General features: G+C 37.7%; 1 protein-coding gene across 4 annotated transcripts in view; it reads left to right on the plus strand.

Annotated features, from left to right (window-relative positions):
- CSMD3 (CUB and Sushi multiple domains 3) overlaps positions 1 to 17119 on the plus strand; it is a 767725-nt gene that overhangs the window by 228677 nt on the left and 521929 nt on the right. For all 4 annotated transcript variants that reach the window (XM_075415663.1, XM_075415665.1, XM_075415666.1 and 1 more), the window contains one exon: positions 5401 to 5513. In XM_075415663.1, coding sequence (XP_075271778.1) covers positions 5401 to 5513 — 113 coding nt within the window. The remainder of the gene's footprint in view (positions 1 to 5400; positions 5514 to 17119) is intronic.

Raw genomic sequence — 17119 nt, forward strand, 5'->3', positions numbered from 1 at the left:
ATCTCTAAAAGTTCATGAAAGACAATTGCAGAAGCAAGCCTACTGTCTGTTGACTTACATTTGCTATGCAGGATTCTGTGCAGTTTTTGGGGGAGCTTCATCTTTTGAGCTATAAAAAAAGATGAGACAGCTGCATTTCCTATATGGCAGATACGGTGTTTTTCTTTGTAGGATAATACTGTAGATGATGCAGTGCAACTATGCTTGGAATAGTAGCTGGCACAGAAGTAAGTTAGACTGCCAATGCATTACGGTAATGCTGAACAGCTTTATAAGAAAAGGGGCAGTTATATGAGCAGAATAAGCAGTCATTTTCTGCCAGCTGCCATTATAAAATCTGTCAGCTTGCAAATCTACTTTCTGCGAACAATCCCATCGAAATAATGAACCATAAAGATCGGATTTTAGTAACTGTGAATTTAGTTAAACTCAGCTAATATCATCATGTGCTTAGTTAGAATCATCGTAAGTATAACCCATAGCTATCAATGATAGGTATGATAATGAATAATAGATTTTATAAGTAGAATTAACTAGATATTAACTATTTTAAAAATAAAACTACTCTTTTACCACGAGCATATTTAAATGGCTAGTTGTTTAAATGGGGAAGTTATCTCTTGTCTTGGCCAATAAACTTGTAATTTATTTTTCACTTTTTTGTGATTATTAGAGAGAAACCTTATTATACGCAGAATAAATACTAGTCAAAATAGGTGCTAGGAAATGTGTTTTACAGCCTTATTTTAATTTCAATTGTTCAGTAAGACCTCTTCCAGTAATACATTTATTCTCAAATATGTAAGTAGTGAAATGTTGTTGCCTCTATATTGCTTAAGAATTAGCAACAGGATGAGAATTTGAATAAAAGAGCTATTTTGTCTTGCATCATTACATCATAGTATTATACAGCGAAATAGCCATACAAAAAAGGGCAGCTGATTAAACCTCTACCTTCCAAGAAAAAAAACAAGCATAAAACTAAAGTATTCTTCTTACATTTGTAACATGATATTTGTAACAGCTCAAGTCACTTCATGGCTGTTAGAAAATATGTTTCATGCTGAAATTCACAGTGACAATGCAGAAAGAGTTCATGCTTTCTAGTCAAAAGATGTAGGCTTCTGCCTCTTACGCTAAGCATGTTACAGTGCAGTTCTCACTTTAATCAGTACAGAGCAATGTGCAAATGCAATTTAATAGCTAGCTAGAACAATGTGACATATAGTAAAAATAACCAGAAAAGTAAATTCATCTATATTGGTGGCTTTTTTTTCATTAAATTCTGGATATCAGTATACCTGTATACAACTTTATGAAATCTCCAGTGGTTTGAAAGAAAACTTTTTGGTACTAACTGGATGGCAAATCAGAAAAAGAGAGCTAAAAGGCCCACCAAGCCCAGCAGATGAATAACCAGGCAGTTAGGGGGCCCATTGCTAGCCTAGCAGCCTTGCAGCAAAGCAGCACCAGGCTAACCAGCTGCCAAAAGACTGGCTAATAAGCAACACAAGCAGGCTGCTTCTTTGGCTTTAGTTAAAGGCTTAACTGGAATGAAAATGTTTCTATAGATCTTACTGACGGTCAAAATTTCACATCACAAATATTAGTTTGATATAAGAAATATTTAGTTAAAAATGATAAATAAATGAGAGCAATTAATTGATACAAAAATGAGCCTTTCCACTATTAACACAAACCAAGAAGGATGCTCTTCTTAGACAAATGATTAACATGGCTGTTCAGAATGGGAACCTCTCTCTGCCAGAGGCTGTGTCTACCACTAAAATCCAGATTCATGGGGGAACTTGGTTGTCAAAAAAGCATAAATAATTTTGGAAGAGAGTTGGAGAGCTGAGGTTTCCTTTTCATGTCTTCTGCCTACACTAACTTTTGAAGGCTAGATCAGTTTTCATTTTCCTTCTGGCTTGACGAATACTTTGATCCTTTTGCACAGTGGCACATTAGTAATATGAATGGTAGAAAGTGCACATAAATGAATACACATATTTGTATAGAGACTGCCTCTCTCTATACATCTTGTGTCAAGGATGATGACCTTAAGTGACATTTTTGGATTCCTACCCCTGTGTCTGAAACAAGGATTAAACTGATACGTTCAGTTTCCTGGATAAGTTCTGTAATTTCTTAAGAATATATTTAACACTATAGTCTCCAAGTCAAACTAAAATCTCTAGCTAAATTTTTTATTGAAAATGTTGACATCCATAGAATAGGTAACATGAGTTTTCTTGGTTGTGGTTTTCAAAGCTATCACACATCTTATTCAATGTATCATTCTTAATAAAACGGACTACCAGGGGAAAGAATGAGTGGAAGCTCTAACATTAGTTTTACAAAAGACAAGAATTTTCCATATAAATTATTTATTGATATATGCCAGTTTGTTTTATTGATTGTTAGCCACCTCCCTCCCCAACCCTACCTCCCCAACCCTCAAAGGCAAGTGTTATAGAAGCTGGGGGAGATTTGTACAGAAGCTTACTTCAGGAATTACTTCAAGTCATAAAACGAAACATAGATCTTTCCCTTTGAGGGAGCTAAGAATGCATGTAGTGAGTAAGGGGCTATTGCACTCTAAAGAAGAGTATGCTTTAAATTAAAATAATATGATCATATGTTACAGGAGGGACTGCTATCAACTGAAAAATGCAGTTTCCCTGGGTTGGTTATCATAATTGGAAATTAAATCTAGGCTTCTGCATCTAAAAAAGCCACTAGTATTCAGAACCTGAGCTGACCAGCTCCAAGCTTATTAGCTCCAAGTCAGGACCGAGCTCAAGTTTAGATCTAGGCACTATATGAGGACAAATAAGCAAGGAACAAAACTACGGTCTCCAGAGATTTGCCATTACTTTCTTGATCTTGCTGTTAATTTGCATTACTGTTTTACCTAGCTGTGTTCTTACATACTGCTACAACAATATGATTCCAAACCTTGAAACAAACATTAAGCCACAAAATAAATCTTGGGAAGTGGTTTGAACTTCAGATGGCCAAATGCTGTTGTGGACAAGGATATACACTGACTGTGATGCAAAGAATTGAAGTTTAGAGGATGTCATTGTTCTGTCCAGTCAAAGGTTTGGTGTATTACAGGTGATAGTCCAAACACTTAATGTAATAAATTTATTTTCAGAAATACTGTTTAAAGGAACTAAGATGTCTAATGAGAATATGTTGACACAACCTGAAGTGGAATAGAGTCAAAATATTTTATTAAGATGGTGAAATATTTTGGTTTATTTTAATTTTCTTAGTTTTGAGTGCATCACTTGTAATTGTTAAAATTATCATATTCATCTAACTTTACTACAAACACTTTCATAGGACAGCTGGAAAAACACTTAACACTAAACTAAAAGTGAAGTACTATTTCAGCACTGAGCAACATATAAAATTCTTCAGACTTTTTATTTGATAAGGAATTTCCAATTGTAAAATTGTTTTCTACTTGAAACAGGAAAAACATGCCTTGTGAAAGAACACTGAAAGCAAAATTTTCTAATTGAATAAAGGGGGGTAGCGGAGGGCTGTGCATTCCAGAAGACTACGTGCAGCCACTCACCAGACAATGCTAATTTGATTTTAGTTGTAAAAGTCAGAGCTCCGAGCTTGGAGGCTTTTTCTTACAATTTTCTTTTAGTTAATGTTCTGCTAGATGATTGATGTTGCTTTCCCTCTCTGTGCATGAATTTCTTTGTCTGTAAAATGGAGATAAGAGTATTGATAATGACATTATTGCGTTTTGCAAAGCCACTTCAAAGGTTAGATGAAAAGTCCTTTGCAAAATCAAGAAATTTATAAAGCAGAATCCACTCATTCTTTCATTTGTGTATCATCTGAGTAGCTTTATGAAATATTTTACTATGGACCTTCTTTTATTTTCTTTTATTTTTAACTTCTTTCGAAATAGAAGAAGAATCTGCAATGTCTGAATATAAAATGGTATACTTCGTTGCTAGTATTTTATTCTATCTGCAGTGAGAGGTCTTTTTATAAATAAATGGAAGGAGATAGATATGTATGTTGACATCCTGAAAATGTGACTTACCTTTCTGGTTTTGGTGAGAAACAGATCTTGGATTATTGGCTTGATGGAAGGATAGTTTATCTAAAGCTTATTCACCTTCTTTCTAGCTAGAACATCTCATTTCATAAAGAAAAAACAATCTCTAATTCAGACCTTCTTAATAAGCGAGCCAAGATGAAAGACCACAGTAACTGAAGTAATGTCCTGACATTAAAAAAACAAACAGAAAAAAAACCAAAAATGTCCTGATGATTTTGCATACTGGCTCTAGTGGCTTGGAGTTAATTTTCTTAATGGAAGTCCATATGGTGCTGTGGTTTGGATTTGTGGCTAAAGCACAGTAAATAACACACCAATGTTTTGGCTATTGCTGAACGGTGTTTACACACCATCAAGGCTTTGTTTTTTGCCTCACTGTGTTCTCACAGTGAGTAGGCCAAACAGAAAGGGCAAAACCTAAACAGCTGACCCAAACTGACCAAAAAGATATTCCATATCGTGTTACTTTATGGTCAGCAATAAAAAATGAGGAGAGGGGCTGGGGGGCAGGTAGCCATTGCTTGAAGACTGGCTTGATTGATCTACATGTGCGATGTGATGAATTATTGCCTTTGTATCACCTGGGGTTTTTGTGCTTTTTTCTCCCCTCTTCACTTATTAAACCAACTCTTGAAGAGTCTTTATATTGACTCAGGAGTTTTCTTGCTTTTGCTCTTCCCATTCTCTCCCCACTCCTGCTGTCAGGGACAAGGAGGGGAATGAGTGAGAAGCTGTGTGTTGCTTAGCTGCTAGCTGGTGTCAAACCACCACAGCTCCCTATTCTTCTTATACTTTTGATATATGATTTTCAAATTAAATGAAGTGATGGAGTATTTTTTATTTTCTTGTAACATGAATTTAGAAAAATACTTACTCTTGAAAATCAGGTGTTCATTTTATGTTTTTGGGTGCTGGCCTGCATAACTTTTCCTGGTGTCCGGAGCAGTGTTCTGCCTAACCTGATGACTGACCTGCATAGACACAAAGTTTTTCTTGTCTGAGTGTCAGGTACTTGCATCATGATAGTGCTGTGCCTGACCAACAATATGACAACGTGATTTCTGGATTAGCACTGCTTTGTATCTCATCACTTTGTTGTGCAGAGTGGACAATGTTGTCTGTTCATTCTTGTCATAACAAACTATTCGCTGATAAAAAAGAAGTCCCGCAGAAGGCATGTCAATGAACGTGTGTTTGAAAAAAAAAAGACCTTTATCGAAGCTTTATGAAAATCTACTGATCTTTGGCCCTGATCATGTTTTAATCATTTAATAATAATTATTACTTCTTTGTTTGTTTTAATTCAGGCTCTCTGGAATAAATATACCTCCTCCAGTTATCAGCAACAAAAACTGGCTCAGACTACACTTTGTAACAGACAGCAATCACCGATACCATGGATTTAGTGCTCATTACCAAGGTAACTTTAAAGAAATAAATTTCTTATGGTTGTTTTTGTTAAGGAAAAAAAGGTGCCTGAAATTGTCGAGGAAATGGGAAAGGCCATTTTGAAAAATCCTCGTAAAGGCATAGTATGTGTTTGCATAAATGACAAATTAATCTGTAAAATCTGTTATATCAAATTACAGTATGTTAGAATATGGGTAGCATATTATCTAGTGTATTTAAAAATAGTTATAAAAAAAATGACAGCATATATCTACTTAATTTTACCCTGAGCAAATACTTAGCTTTTAAAATGGTCCTAATATTCTGAGAGACATTGTGCAACAGAAACAAAAATGTTGTTTTTAACATTAAAATATGTATTTGCCTCTACGTTTTTTTAAGCCATGTTTGTAAAACAGTGAGTAAGCCTCTATTTGCTAATCTAGCATTTAATCACTGTTATCTCGTACTGCCTATTTCTGAATGCATTTTGCTATTAAGTGTTTAATTAACCTGTAAGGTTCTTATCCACTGTTTTTACGAACAAATATTATTTTGAGTAAGAGTGAAAGCATCTGAAGCACTAACTTGGCAATATCACCATTTGGAACAAGGTCATTATAATGATGAAGTGCTAATGAAAACTGAGCTTCATTAGTGTAAGGTAATACTGTCTGCTTTTTCACAAGCATTACTGTAAATAATATTTTTTAGTAGCTACAGTGTGTCAATGGATCTTCAGGGAACAGTAACTATTTTTGTGCTTTTGTGCTTTTCCATTTATCTGATGAAAAAAAATCACAACGTTCAGAACGAGATTTAGTTCAGAAGTTTCTTTTACAGTTTTCTATAGGAAATTTAACATAGGAAGAGATTAGCTACATAAATGTTTGCAGAATCTGATCAAATTAATTAACTAATGTAAAAATTGCATCTAACAAAAGACTAGGACTATTTTTTTTACGTAATTGATCTTTTATAATAGTAAACTACTTAGAACTCTGTGATTGCCTCAGCATATTCTATAAATGAACAGAGCAAATTTCATTATTATTTCAGCAAATATATGTCTATTTAGATTTCCCGAGTTCGTAGATGATCTGAAATGTGTATTCTGAGTGGATTTAGGTAAAAGGAGCCTTCCTACTGTAGCTCCAGGGCTGCTGTAACTGTTTATGAAAAGCACTGACTCATTTTTTGCATCCTTCATACCAAATAGGATAAACCACACTCTTTACCTGGGAAATTGCTAAATTATGGGAGTGTTAAAAGACACAAAGTAAGAACTTTGTCTGTTAGATCCCACCCTGCAATCGAGAAACCGTGTGATAACTATTTTGATAGTTTGTGTGAAGTAACTTGCATTGTTGAGATGTTAATTTTTGAATTATTGAGAAAAGGAGAAAAAAGTATGTCTTAGATGATGCACACACTTGCATTCTTGTTGAAAGTGTGAGGTAATAGGTAATGAAAGAGAATAGACTTTTTTTTAGTTTCAAATTGAGTGTTCTGCAAGTCATATAAAACATGTGAGTTGGTAAGTGTGGGAGATGTGAATATGCTGTGTATCTTCTATTTCTATTCACCACCTAAGTTTGTAGTGACTGCATTATGGGGTTTTTACTATTATTTTTATTTGGTCATTTAATTTTTAACAGTGTATTGCTGAATGTATGTTAAAGTGTATTCTGTACTAAGCTGTGAAATCCTGCGGTAACCCACCATGCTTAAAATAATAAAAAAAAAATATTACAACTCTTTGAAAAAAAGTATGTAGGCAGTAAATAATTTCAACATGAAAAAAGCATTAAATGTGCATAGTCAACCAAATATTATCATCAAAAATTAACCCTGATAGTAGAAAATAGAAAACTACATTGCCAGGTAGTAGCGAGGAGTGATTTCTGGGTCAGTGGTAGGCTAGAGGAAAGAGTGTAAGGAAATTCAACAAACATATTGAAAAAATTTCATATACTTAGAAAACAAATAAAAAAGCATACCACAAAATATTTCAGTTTGTTAAGAACTGAAACTTTTATAATTTTCAGTTAGAGACAATTTTAAACCTGTTTGTAAAGCTTATTTTCAAACAGTAGTTTTACTTGTGCACTGACATAAATTGTCACAAAAGCTTCCAGATAACGGATAAAAACCAAAAAAGGTGCTCAGAAGAGCCAGGTAGTACAGGTACATGTACCTGTTTTTCTTATCAGGAGGTTTTTTTTTCATCACTTTTGAGAGGGTGTCTATTAATCCTTTCAGTAGCCTGTATTATCACTGTAATGCACTTCAATAAATATTGTAAAAACCCACTCTTCCCCTGCTTAATTGACATAGATATTACTGTAACTTCTTCCTGACTTTCCTCCTTGAAACTTCTTTCCTACATAGTACCACTACAACCAGAATTAGCGATTTCTTACTATTTCATCTACTTTAACTTTCTTAATTCTATTGTTGCATCTTTCGAAGGAGCCAAACTCCAAATTCTGAACATCAGAACACTGCATAATTCTTATTGCATCACTTCTTGGCACTTCATTATTCTTTTCAGTTAATCACTGCCTTGGCTTGCTGGTTTTGTTTGCCCAACTGCACATTTTGTGCTAGTATATTTGGGTGGTGGCTTGGCCCTCAGTAGCAGCAAAGAGCTTGCGCAGCCACTTGCTCACTCCGTCCTCACAGGGGAACAGGGCAGGAAACAGGAAGAACAAGAGTGAGAAAACCGTGGGTTGAAATGAAGACAGGGAAAATATCTCATAAACTACTGTCCTGGGCAAATTAGTCTTAATTTAAAACATTTAATTACTGATTTTAGTGTTGGGAAACAAACATTTAAACAATTAAGGAAACATCTTTTCTCCTTACTATACTGAAAGAGTGGTCAGACATCGGAATAGGCTGCCCAGGGAAGTGGTGGAGTCAGCATCCCTGGAGGTGTTTAAAAAACCTATAGATGTGACACTTCGGGACATGGTTTAGTAGATATGGTGATGTTGGGGTGACGGTTGGACTTGATGATCTTAGAGGTCTTTTCCCCCCTATGATATTGTGATTCTATGATATGATTCTCCCCTTTCACAGTCTTAACTTAATTCCAGACACCTCTCCTTCTCCTTCCTCTATGCCACCACAGATTACGCTTAGTCTCTTCGATGATGTGATGGGCAATGAAGGAGACTCAGGTCAAGATGTAGGAGATTCTTTCTGCTGCTCCTTGTTTCGCATCATTTTTTTCTGTTGTTCCTGCTTTCTTACTCATTTCCTCTGCTCTGGTGTGGGTTGACCATGAGCCACAGTCTCTTAGGGGAAGAACCTGCTCCAGTGTGTGCTCTCCATGGACTCCAGGTACTCTGAGGGTGTTACTAGCTCTGGAATGAAGCACTCCTGCTCTGGCCTTGTTTCTTTTTCTCAGTGTTTACTGACTTTTCTTAAACATTTTTTCACAGAGGTGCCACAAATTCTGCTGATGGGCACAGTTGTGTCCTGTGGTGGCTCCATTGTAGAGTCAGCTGGAACCAGCTGTAACCAACTTGGTGCAGCCCCTGACCTCCTATCACAGAGGTCACATGTGCAACCACCCTGCCCACTTGCTACCTGCCGTTTATACCAATTACAATCTGAAAAAGTACTTGATGGTTATTTTATTCAAACAAAAGAAAATAAACAAGTTTTATAGCCACTTTTTAGGCAGGATACTTAATTACTAAATCTTATTCCCTTCTATTCTCCTAAATTTATGAAAATTGTTTTTTTAAGAGTCATTTTCACAAGGCAGCCTCACGTGGCCTAGCTTCAGTGTAATATCTAAAGCTACTGTGCCCTGGACATTTGAGAAGAAGACTAAAACTGATGCTATTCAAGGTCTTAAAACCTGGCTGCACATGAAAAAAATAGAAACAATGGAAAACCTAGGGTATTACATAATCTTTTGTAAACATCATTTGAATTTCTTTAATTACCATATTTTGCCTAATTTTCTGTTTAAGGCTTCAGTCTTGCAAACACCTGCAAAAATGTTTAAACTGGCTTATACAGAACAAATGAAATTCAATGAGGTGAATGGAACTATGGAAAATTCTCAGTTTTGTGTAAGTACTTCATTATGCAGGTTATGTGTATTAAATTTCTTTTAACAGGCATTTTAATTCTTGAAATATATTGAATTTTACAATATTTAAAAGATGTTGGTAAATAATAAAAGTGATGTATCTCAATTAGAAGAGAATCAAAATGTTTTCTTACCCAGGCTGTGGTGTCATAAACAAGACATGCTTATGCTTCCTTGTCTGATCACCTTGTTTCAGCACTTCTTTCTGTTCACTGAGGGTTCTTTGTCTTGATGTTTTCTGTCCTTACTGCTTTGTTAAAACTCCTTTTGAGTTAGAAACTGTTGGCGGAAGTAGAACCAAAGATTCTTTGGATCTTCCTAAAGCTGCTGTTTCAGTGTTCCTTGGCACTGGTAATCCTCTTTTGCTATTTCTAAAATTAGAGGTGCTTCTTTACTCCATCCATTTATAGTTCCTGTAAAAGTTCCTGGTGCTTGCTGCTTTCTGTTGGCTACTCTTTGCTATCTATCACTTATGTATGAATCCACAATATTATCTAAGTGGACAGAAGGGATTAATTTAGCTTTACAGCTTCCAGTCTTACAGGCTGGCATACACAAACTTCAATATTCTTTATGTCAAGCATACCTGGACTCTGAAAGGGCTCTTGGAAATGAATGCTTTGTTTTCTGATCATTAAACATTGCTTTAAGATGCTGTAACTGCTATCTTTCGAGACCCAGCATCCTCCATCTCTCCCTCCCTCCTTTAAAGCCCTGGTAGGTCTCAGTAGTAGCCCTACACCTGCTATTTATTTCACTTGTGAAACCCATTTCTTAGTTGCTTTTACTTCCTCCCCCTTCCCTTTACCTCCATTTAACCCATGTAAAAACTAACGCTTCTACTATGAACAAACTAGTATCAAATCTTCATTGAGTGCCTTCCATCAAGAATCTTTGCATATAGGAAAATATAGATGAAGAGAAGAAATATATCCATAAGGTTTTCAGCATAGACCAAAATTTAGTTGTCCTGCTCATGTTGAAAAACATGCAAATGATTTCTCTGCTTAATACTTGACAGTCAGCTATGCAAAGCTGAAGATGAATAAATGCTAGCACTTTCATTGTGTGATGCAATATGGACAGAACTGACATTGAATAGATTTCTCTTTCTCTGCTTGATATTCCATTGTTATTTTCTTTATTTTTCTGTCATTTTGTATATGAATAAAAATGTATCTTCATTCAGAAATGATTTATGGAGTTAGACTTTTTGTTGGTTTTACTTTGATTGAGAATTTGAAGCAATTGACAATCAGGCAAAGAACAAAAGTAAGTCGTACTAAGCTGCCTCAGAACATCATGGCTAGAGTCACCAGAAGGGGATAACTGTCTTTATCAATTTTTTTCAGGACATCTAACAATTTAAACAGAATTTGTCATTCATTCCTCATCTCAAAAGCTGTAATTAACAATAAACAGTACTACTGCTGGAAGACTCAGCAGTCGTAATGAAGTCTCAGGTGAGAATCAGCTCCAAGACACCAAAATGAAGTTGTCTATGTATTGTAACCTACAAGTTTAGATACCTGTAGGTGTCTAAAGAGCCATTAAAATTGGGGAGCTGTGGGGCACAGTTCAGCGGTACCTGAGTATATGTGCTCTGGTGTACGAAATCATCTAGAGTATCCTGGGTATTTTTATGGTAGTGGCAGAATTGCAGAGGCTCTTCTGGCAGACAAATCAAGGTGTTGCAAAGCACTAGTTATAAAGTAACAAAACTGCACCAACTCAGACTATGCATGGTCAACTGATTCTTCTTAAGGAGTGATTCATCCTGAGTGTGCTCATCGCGCATGGGAAAGACAACCAGGGGATCATGCCCAGCCAGCATGGGTTCATGAAAGGCAGGTCCTGCTTGACCAACCTGATCTCCTTCTATGACCAGGTGACCCACCCAGTGGATGAGGGAAAGGCTGTGGACATCATCTACCTGGGCTTTAGTTAAGCCGTTGTCACTGTTCCCCACAGCATCCTCCTGAAGAAACTAGCTGCCCATGGTGTGGATGGGTGTACTCTTCACTGGATAAAGAACTGGCTGAATGGGCGAGCGCAGAGTGGTAGTGAATGGAGTTAAATCCAGCTGGCGGCTTGTCACAAGTGTTGTTACCCAGGGCTCAATTTTGGGGCCAGTCTTGTTTAACATCTTTATCACTGATCTGGATGAGAGGATTGAGTGCTCCCTCAGTAAGGTTGAAGATGAAGTTTGAAGGTGTGGTTAACACACTGGAGGGAAGGGATGCCATTCAGAGGGACCTGGGCAGGCTGGAGAGGTGGGTCTGCATGAACCGCATGAAGTTCAACAAGGCCAAATGCAAGGTCCTGCACATGGGTCGAGGTAATCCCAAACACAAGTACAGGCTGGACGGAGAATGGCTGCGGAGCAGCCCTGAGGAGAAGGACTTGGGGATACTGGTGGATGAGAAGCTCAAAATGAGACGGCAATGTGCGCTTACAGCCCAGAAAACAAACTGTGACCTGGGCTGCACCAAGAGAAAAGCGGCCAGCATGTCGAGGGAGGTGATTCTGCCCCTTTACTGCACTCTCATGAGACCCCACCTGGAATACTGTGTACAACTCTGGAACCCCCAACATAGGAAGGACGTGGATGTGTTGGAGCGGGTCCAGAGGACGGCCACGAAGATAATCAGAGGGCTGGAGTACCTCTCCTATGAGGACAGGCTGAGGGAGTTGGGGCTGTTCAGCCTGGAGAAGAGAAAGGCTTTTTAGTAGAGACAACAGTGACAGGACGAGGGGTAACGGTTTTAGACTAAAACAGGGTAGGTTTAGGCTAGATATAAGGAAGAAATTCTTTACAATGAGGGTGGTGAAACACTGGAACGGGTTGCCCAGAGAGGTAGTGGAGGCCCCATCCCTGGAAACATTCAAGACCAGGTTGGACAGGGCTCTGAGCAACCTGATCTATTTAGTGGTGTCCCTGCTCGCTGCGGGGTGGTTGGACTAGATGACCTCTAGGGGTCTCTTCCAACCCAAAACTTTCTATGATGTCTATGAAGGCTCTGGGGTGACGTTCTAGCAGCCTTCCAGTACCTGAAGGGGGCCTACAGGAAGGATGGAGAGGGACTGTTTACAGGAGTGTGTAGTGATAGGGCAAGGGGGGGCGGCTCTAAACTAAAAGAGGGCAGATTTAGATTAGATCTTAGGAAGAAATTCTTCACCATGAGGGTGGTGAAACACTGGAACGGGTTGCCCAGAGAAGCTGTGCCTGCCCCCTCCCTGGCAGTGTTCAAGGCCAGGTTGGATGGAGCTCTGAGCAACCTGGTCTAGTGGAAGATGTCCCTGCTGATGGCAGGGGGGTTGGAACCAGATGATCTTTAAGGTAGCTTCCAACCCTTACCATTCTATGGTTCTATTCTATCACACCAAGCTGGGCGGGAGTGTCAATCTGCTTGAGGGTAGGAAGGCTGTGCAGAGGCATCTGGACAGACTGGATTGATGGGCTGAGGCCAACTGTATGAGGTTCAACAAGGCCAAATGCCTGGTCCTGCACTTGGGTCACAGCAACCCCATGCAATGCTACAGACTTGGGGAGGAGTGGCTGGAAAGCTGCCCAAAGGAAAAGGACCTTGGGTCGTTGGTTGACAGCTGGCTGAACATGGGCCAGCAGTGGGCCAACGGCATCCTGGCTTATATCTGGAAGAGTGTGGCCAGCAGGAGCAGGGAAATGACAGTGCCCCTGTACTTGGCACTGGTGAGGCCGCACCTCAAGTACTGCATTCATTTTTTGGCTGCTCACTACAAGAACATTGAAGTGCTGGAGCATGTCCAGAGAAGAGCAGCAAGGCTGATGAGGGGTCTAGAGAACAAGCCTTAGAAGGAGCAGCTGAGAGAGTTGAGCCCGTTTAGTCTGGAGAAAAGGAGGCTGAGGGAGGACCTTATTGCTCTCTACAACTACCTGAAAGGAGGTTGTAGTGAGGCATGTGTTGGTCTCTTCTCCCACGTAACTAGCAATGGGACGAGATGCAATGGCCTCAAGTGGCATTAAGGGAGGTTTAGATTAGATATTAGGAAAAATTTCTTTACTGAGAGTTGTCAGGCATTGGAACAGGCTGCCCAGGGAAGTGGTGGAGTCACCATGCTTGGAGGTATTTAAAAAATGTGTAGATGTGTCACTTTGGGATATGTTTTAGTAGACATGGTGCTGTTGGGTAAATGGTTGGACTTGATGATCTTAGAGGTCTTTTCCAACGTATGATTCTATGATTCTGTGATTCCCCACACCTAACTAATCCTGTCAGTGTAGGTCACAGAGTGATTCAGTTGACCACGTAGTAGGGGTGAGAGTAAAAGAGACGTCTGCATGGTGTTGGCAAATTAGAATTTACAGGAGACCATATTGTTCGGGCATAGAAAGTAGTAGACAGAGAAGAACACCTAAAATGACAACAAACAGCATATAGGCAGCTGTTATGTCCTATCCAAAGTGTGCACTTTAAGATGAATTAAAACACTGCATTCCACTGAATACACTAACTAGATTTCCATTTATTATAACAGTTTTTATAACTAGTACCAGTAGAGACAAGCAGATGTAGGTGTCTTAATCTCAAGTTGAATCTCACATAACGTGACTACTGACTTACTGAAACAGCTTTTTACTGTCAGCACGCTCATGGTCTTGAGATTCCCTGGGAGAAATTAAGGTGCTGCATTACTTGTGTCATGTCTGTGGAAGTCTGCTACTTAAAGAAGGGCTATGCCTCCTTCTGCTTAGGGTAGTGTAAATAAGTTGCTTGTTGCTTTGGTAATTTCTTTGACGGATGACAGATTTAAATTTCTTTTTAGACAAATATTTAGTTCTCAGAATTGTAAGTTTGTGACTTTTCAGACCCTGAACTCCTATTGTCCAAACAGCCCAGATGGCTACCCGGATTTGCAATGGATGGAGGAAAAAGGAACGAATTTGTCCTGGTTTTGGCTGGGATAGAGTTAATTTTCTTCCTAGTAACTGGAATATTGCTGTATTTTGGATTTAGTATGAGAATAACACTGATAACATAATTATGTTTTTAGTTGTTGCTAGGCAGTCAAAGACTTTTCAGCTTCTCATGCTGGCCTGGGCTGCCAGATGCATGGGAAGCTGGAAGGGGACAACTGACCTAAACTGGCCAAAGAGGATACTGCATACTGTATGATGTCATGTTCAGTATGTAAAGCTGGGGGGAAGAAGAACAAGGGGAGGGGACACACATATAAAGGGATGGTGTTCGTCTTCCCAAGTAATCGTTATACGTGATGGAACCCTGCTGTCCTGGGGACGGTTGAACACCTGCCTGACGATGGGAAGTAGTGAATGAATTCCTTGTTTTGCTTTGATTGCACACGTGGCTTTTGCTTTACCTATTAAACTGTCTTTATCCCAACCCATGAGTGTTTCCTTTTTCACTCTGCTAATTCTCTCCTCCATCCCACTGGGAGGGAGTGAGTGAGTAGCTGTGCTGCTTAGCTGCTGACTGGGATTAAATCACGACATCTCTCTTCACAGAACGAAAGGAAATCACCAGAGCTTCTCAGCAGATTTTTTTTTTTTTGCCTCCAGGCATAACAAGAATTTAAGTTGCATACATTGCAACACAAGAAAATGTTTTTAGGGGATTTTCATACTCATGGGTCTTTCAGCTCCACTTGAGCTTACACTAAGCTATACTTCCTGAACAGATGATTTTTCACCTTTGCAATCTTGAGATGTTTTTTATTCACAGCTATACACCCACACAACGACAGTGCACAGAATGACATTGATTTTGCTGTAGTCAAGTCAGAAAGGAGAAAAATTGCTGCATTTTGTTGACCCTCCCCCATTTTAAAGTATATATTTTTAGAATTTTCCCAGTTACAGGTTTTAGACACATGACTGTTGACAGTTAGCTAAGTTAGTTCTGACACTGTATACAGGTCCAGAAAGATCTGTTTCTAAAATTCTAATTCACTTTTTTCTACTTCAGATAAGATCATCATTCATCAAAAAATATAATAGACCTAAAGTTAAATATGAAAACATGGCAGTCTGTGCTAATGTTTAAATTGATGGATTGTAATTTGCTTATGAATAAATGTTAAGTGATGCAGTAAGGAGTCCTTCCCATTTTTTAACAATTTAACCAATATGTCTTCTTAATTTCATACTTATTCTAAAGAAAAACTGCTGAAGTTTTTGGTGCATTCAAACATTTTCATATATTTCTGCTTCATTTACTATATTACACACTTCTGTTCATTGTTTACAAAAAAGTAAATGACAATATTTTGTGTAATGCTGACTGTAAGTAATTCCTTCCACTCTGCAGAAGAGAAAAATACTTGTGAATTGCTCTTTATTTCAATATAGGTAATACTTAGAAAGAGTTTTCCTTAATCAGGTCAGTTTTGTTGGAAGTTCAGGAATTTATAAATTGAAATGAAAAGAAGAGTTCAAACAACAATTAAAAGTATAGAACAACGGGATACTCAAACTATAAAATCCATAGGTAATATGAACAGTCCTGGTGTATGGAAAGGAAAAAAAAAGTATTTAAAAACCAGTGTGGTTTTAATGATCTTATTTTTATATATATATATGAACATATATATAAATATTTTAAATATATATAACAACATATAAAAACGTATGCATTGTGTATATAATTTTTATACATACAAAAAAGGAATCTTCTAAGGAAATCAACTAAAATTCAAGAAAAAATAACTATTAAAGTAAATATTCTCTAGCAGTGGAGCTCTTCTAATAGTACATAAACTGTAGATTTTGTAAGACCTTCAAAAGACTTCATTTTGACAAGGTCAGAACATTAATATGTCAACCTGTATATCTGTATGCTTCATGACCACGAAAAAGCATAGTATATTGCACTGACAATCTGTTCATGTCAAGATGATAAAATAACTGAGGGAAAAATCTGGGATAAATCACATGTTTACATTCAGGATATTTAGTCTTACTGAGATAAAGTGTTAGAACACTTTGTTTCTCGTTTGAAATATGTTGACATTCAAATGTTCCCATAATATGATTTAACTTTTTCATTAAATGATTTATGCTTTCTGCAGCAAAAATCATTTCACCGTAATCAAAAGTGATAAGCCATTCCAGTTAGTTTTTGAATACCTTTAACTATTATGAAGTTTACTAGACACCAAAGGAAACAAACTTGTAGTGGCCTAAATTTGGAAAACAGATTTTAAATGTTAAAATGTATACTGTCAGTAACATCAGAAACATTAGAATTATTTCTGCTGGATGATTTACTCCCACTTCCTTCCCTCCCTCTTCCCCCACTCAGCACTTTACACTTTCTTTAATTTTAGGAAGTAATTTTTCATTTTGGAGGTTTTGGGTTTTTTTACCATTAGGGGCAACCCACACAATGAAAGAGATAATTTTTATAAGAAAATAACAGCCAGATGTAGAAAATTACATAATGAAGTAACCAAATGTGGGATTTCTTCGTTCTTGCTTCATACTTGAGTTTCCAATGTAGTTTCTAATCAGACTGCATAAGTTATTA

This window comes from Opisthocomus hoazin, chromosome 3 (genome assembly GCF_030867145.1).
Source record: "Opisthocomus hoazin isolate bOpiHoa1 chromosome 3, bOpiHoa1.hap1, whole genome shotgun sequence".
NCBI lineage: Eukaryota > Metazoa > Chordata > Aves > Opisthocomiformes > Opisthocomidae > Opisthocomus > Opisthocomus hoazin.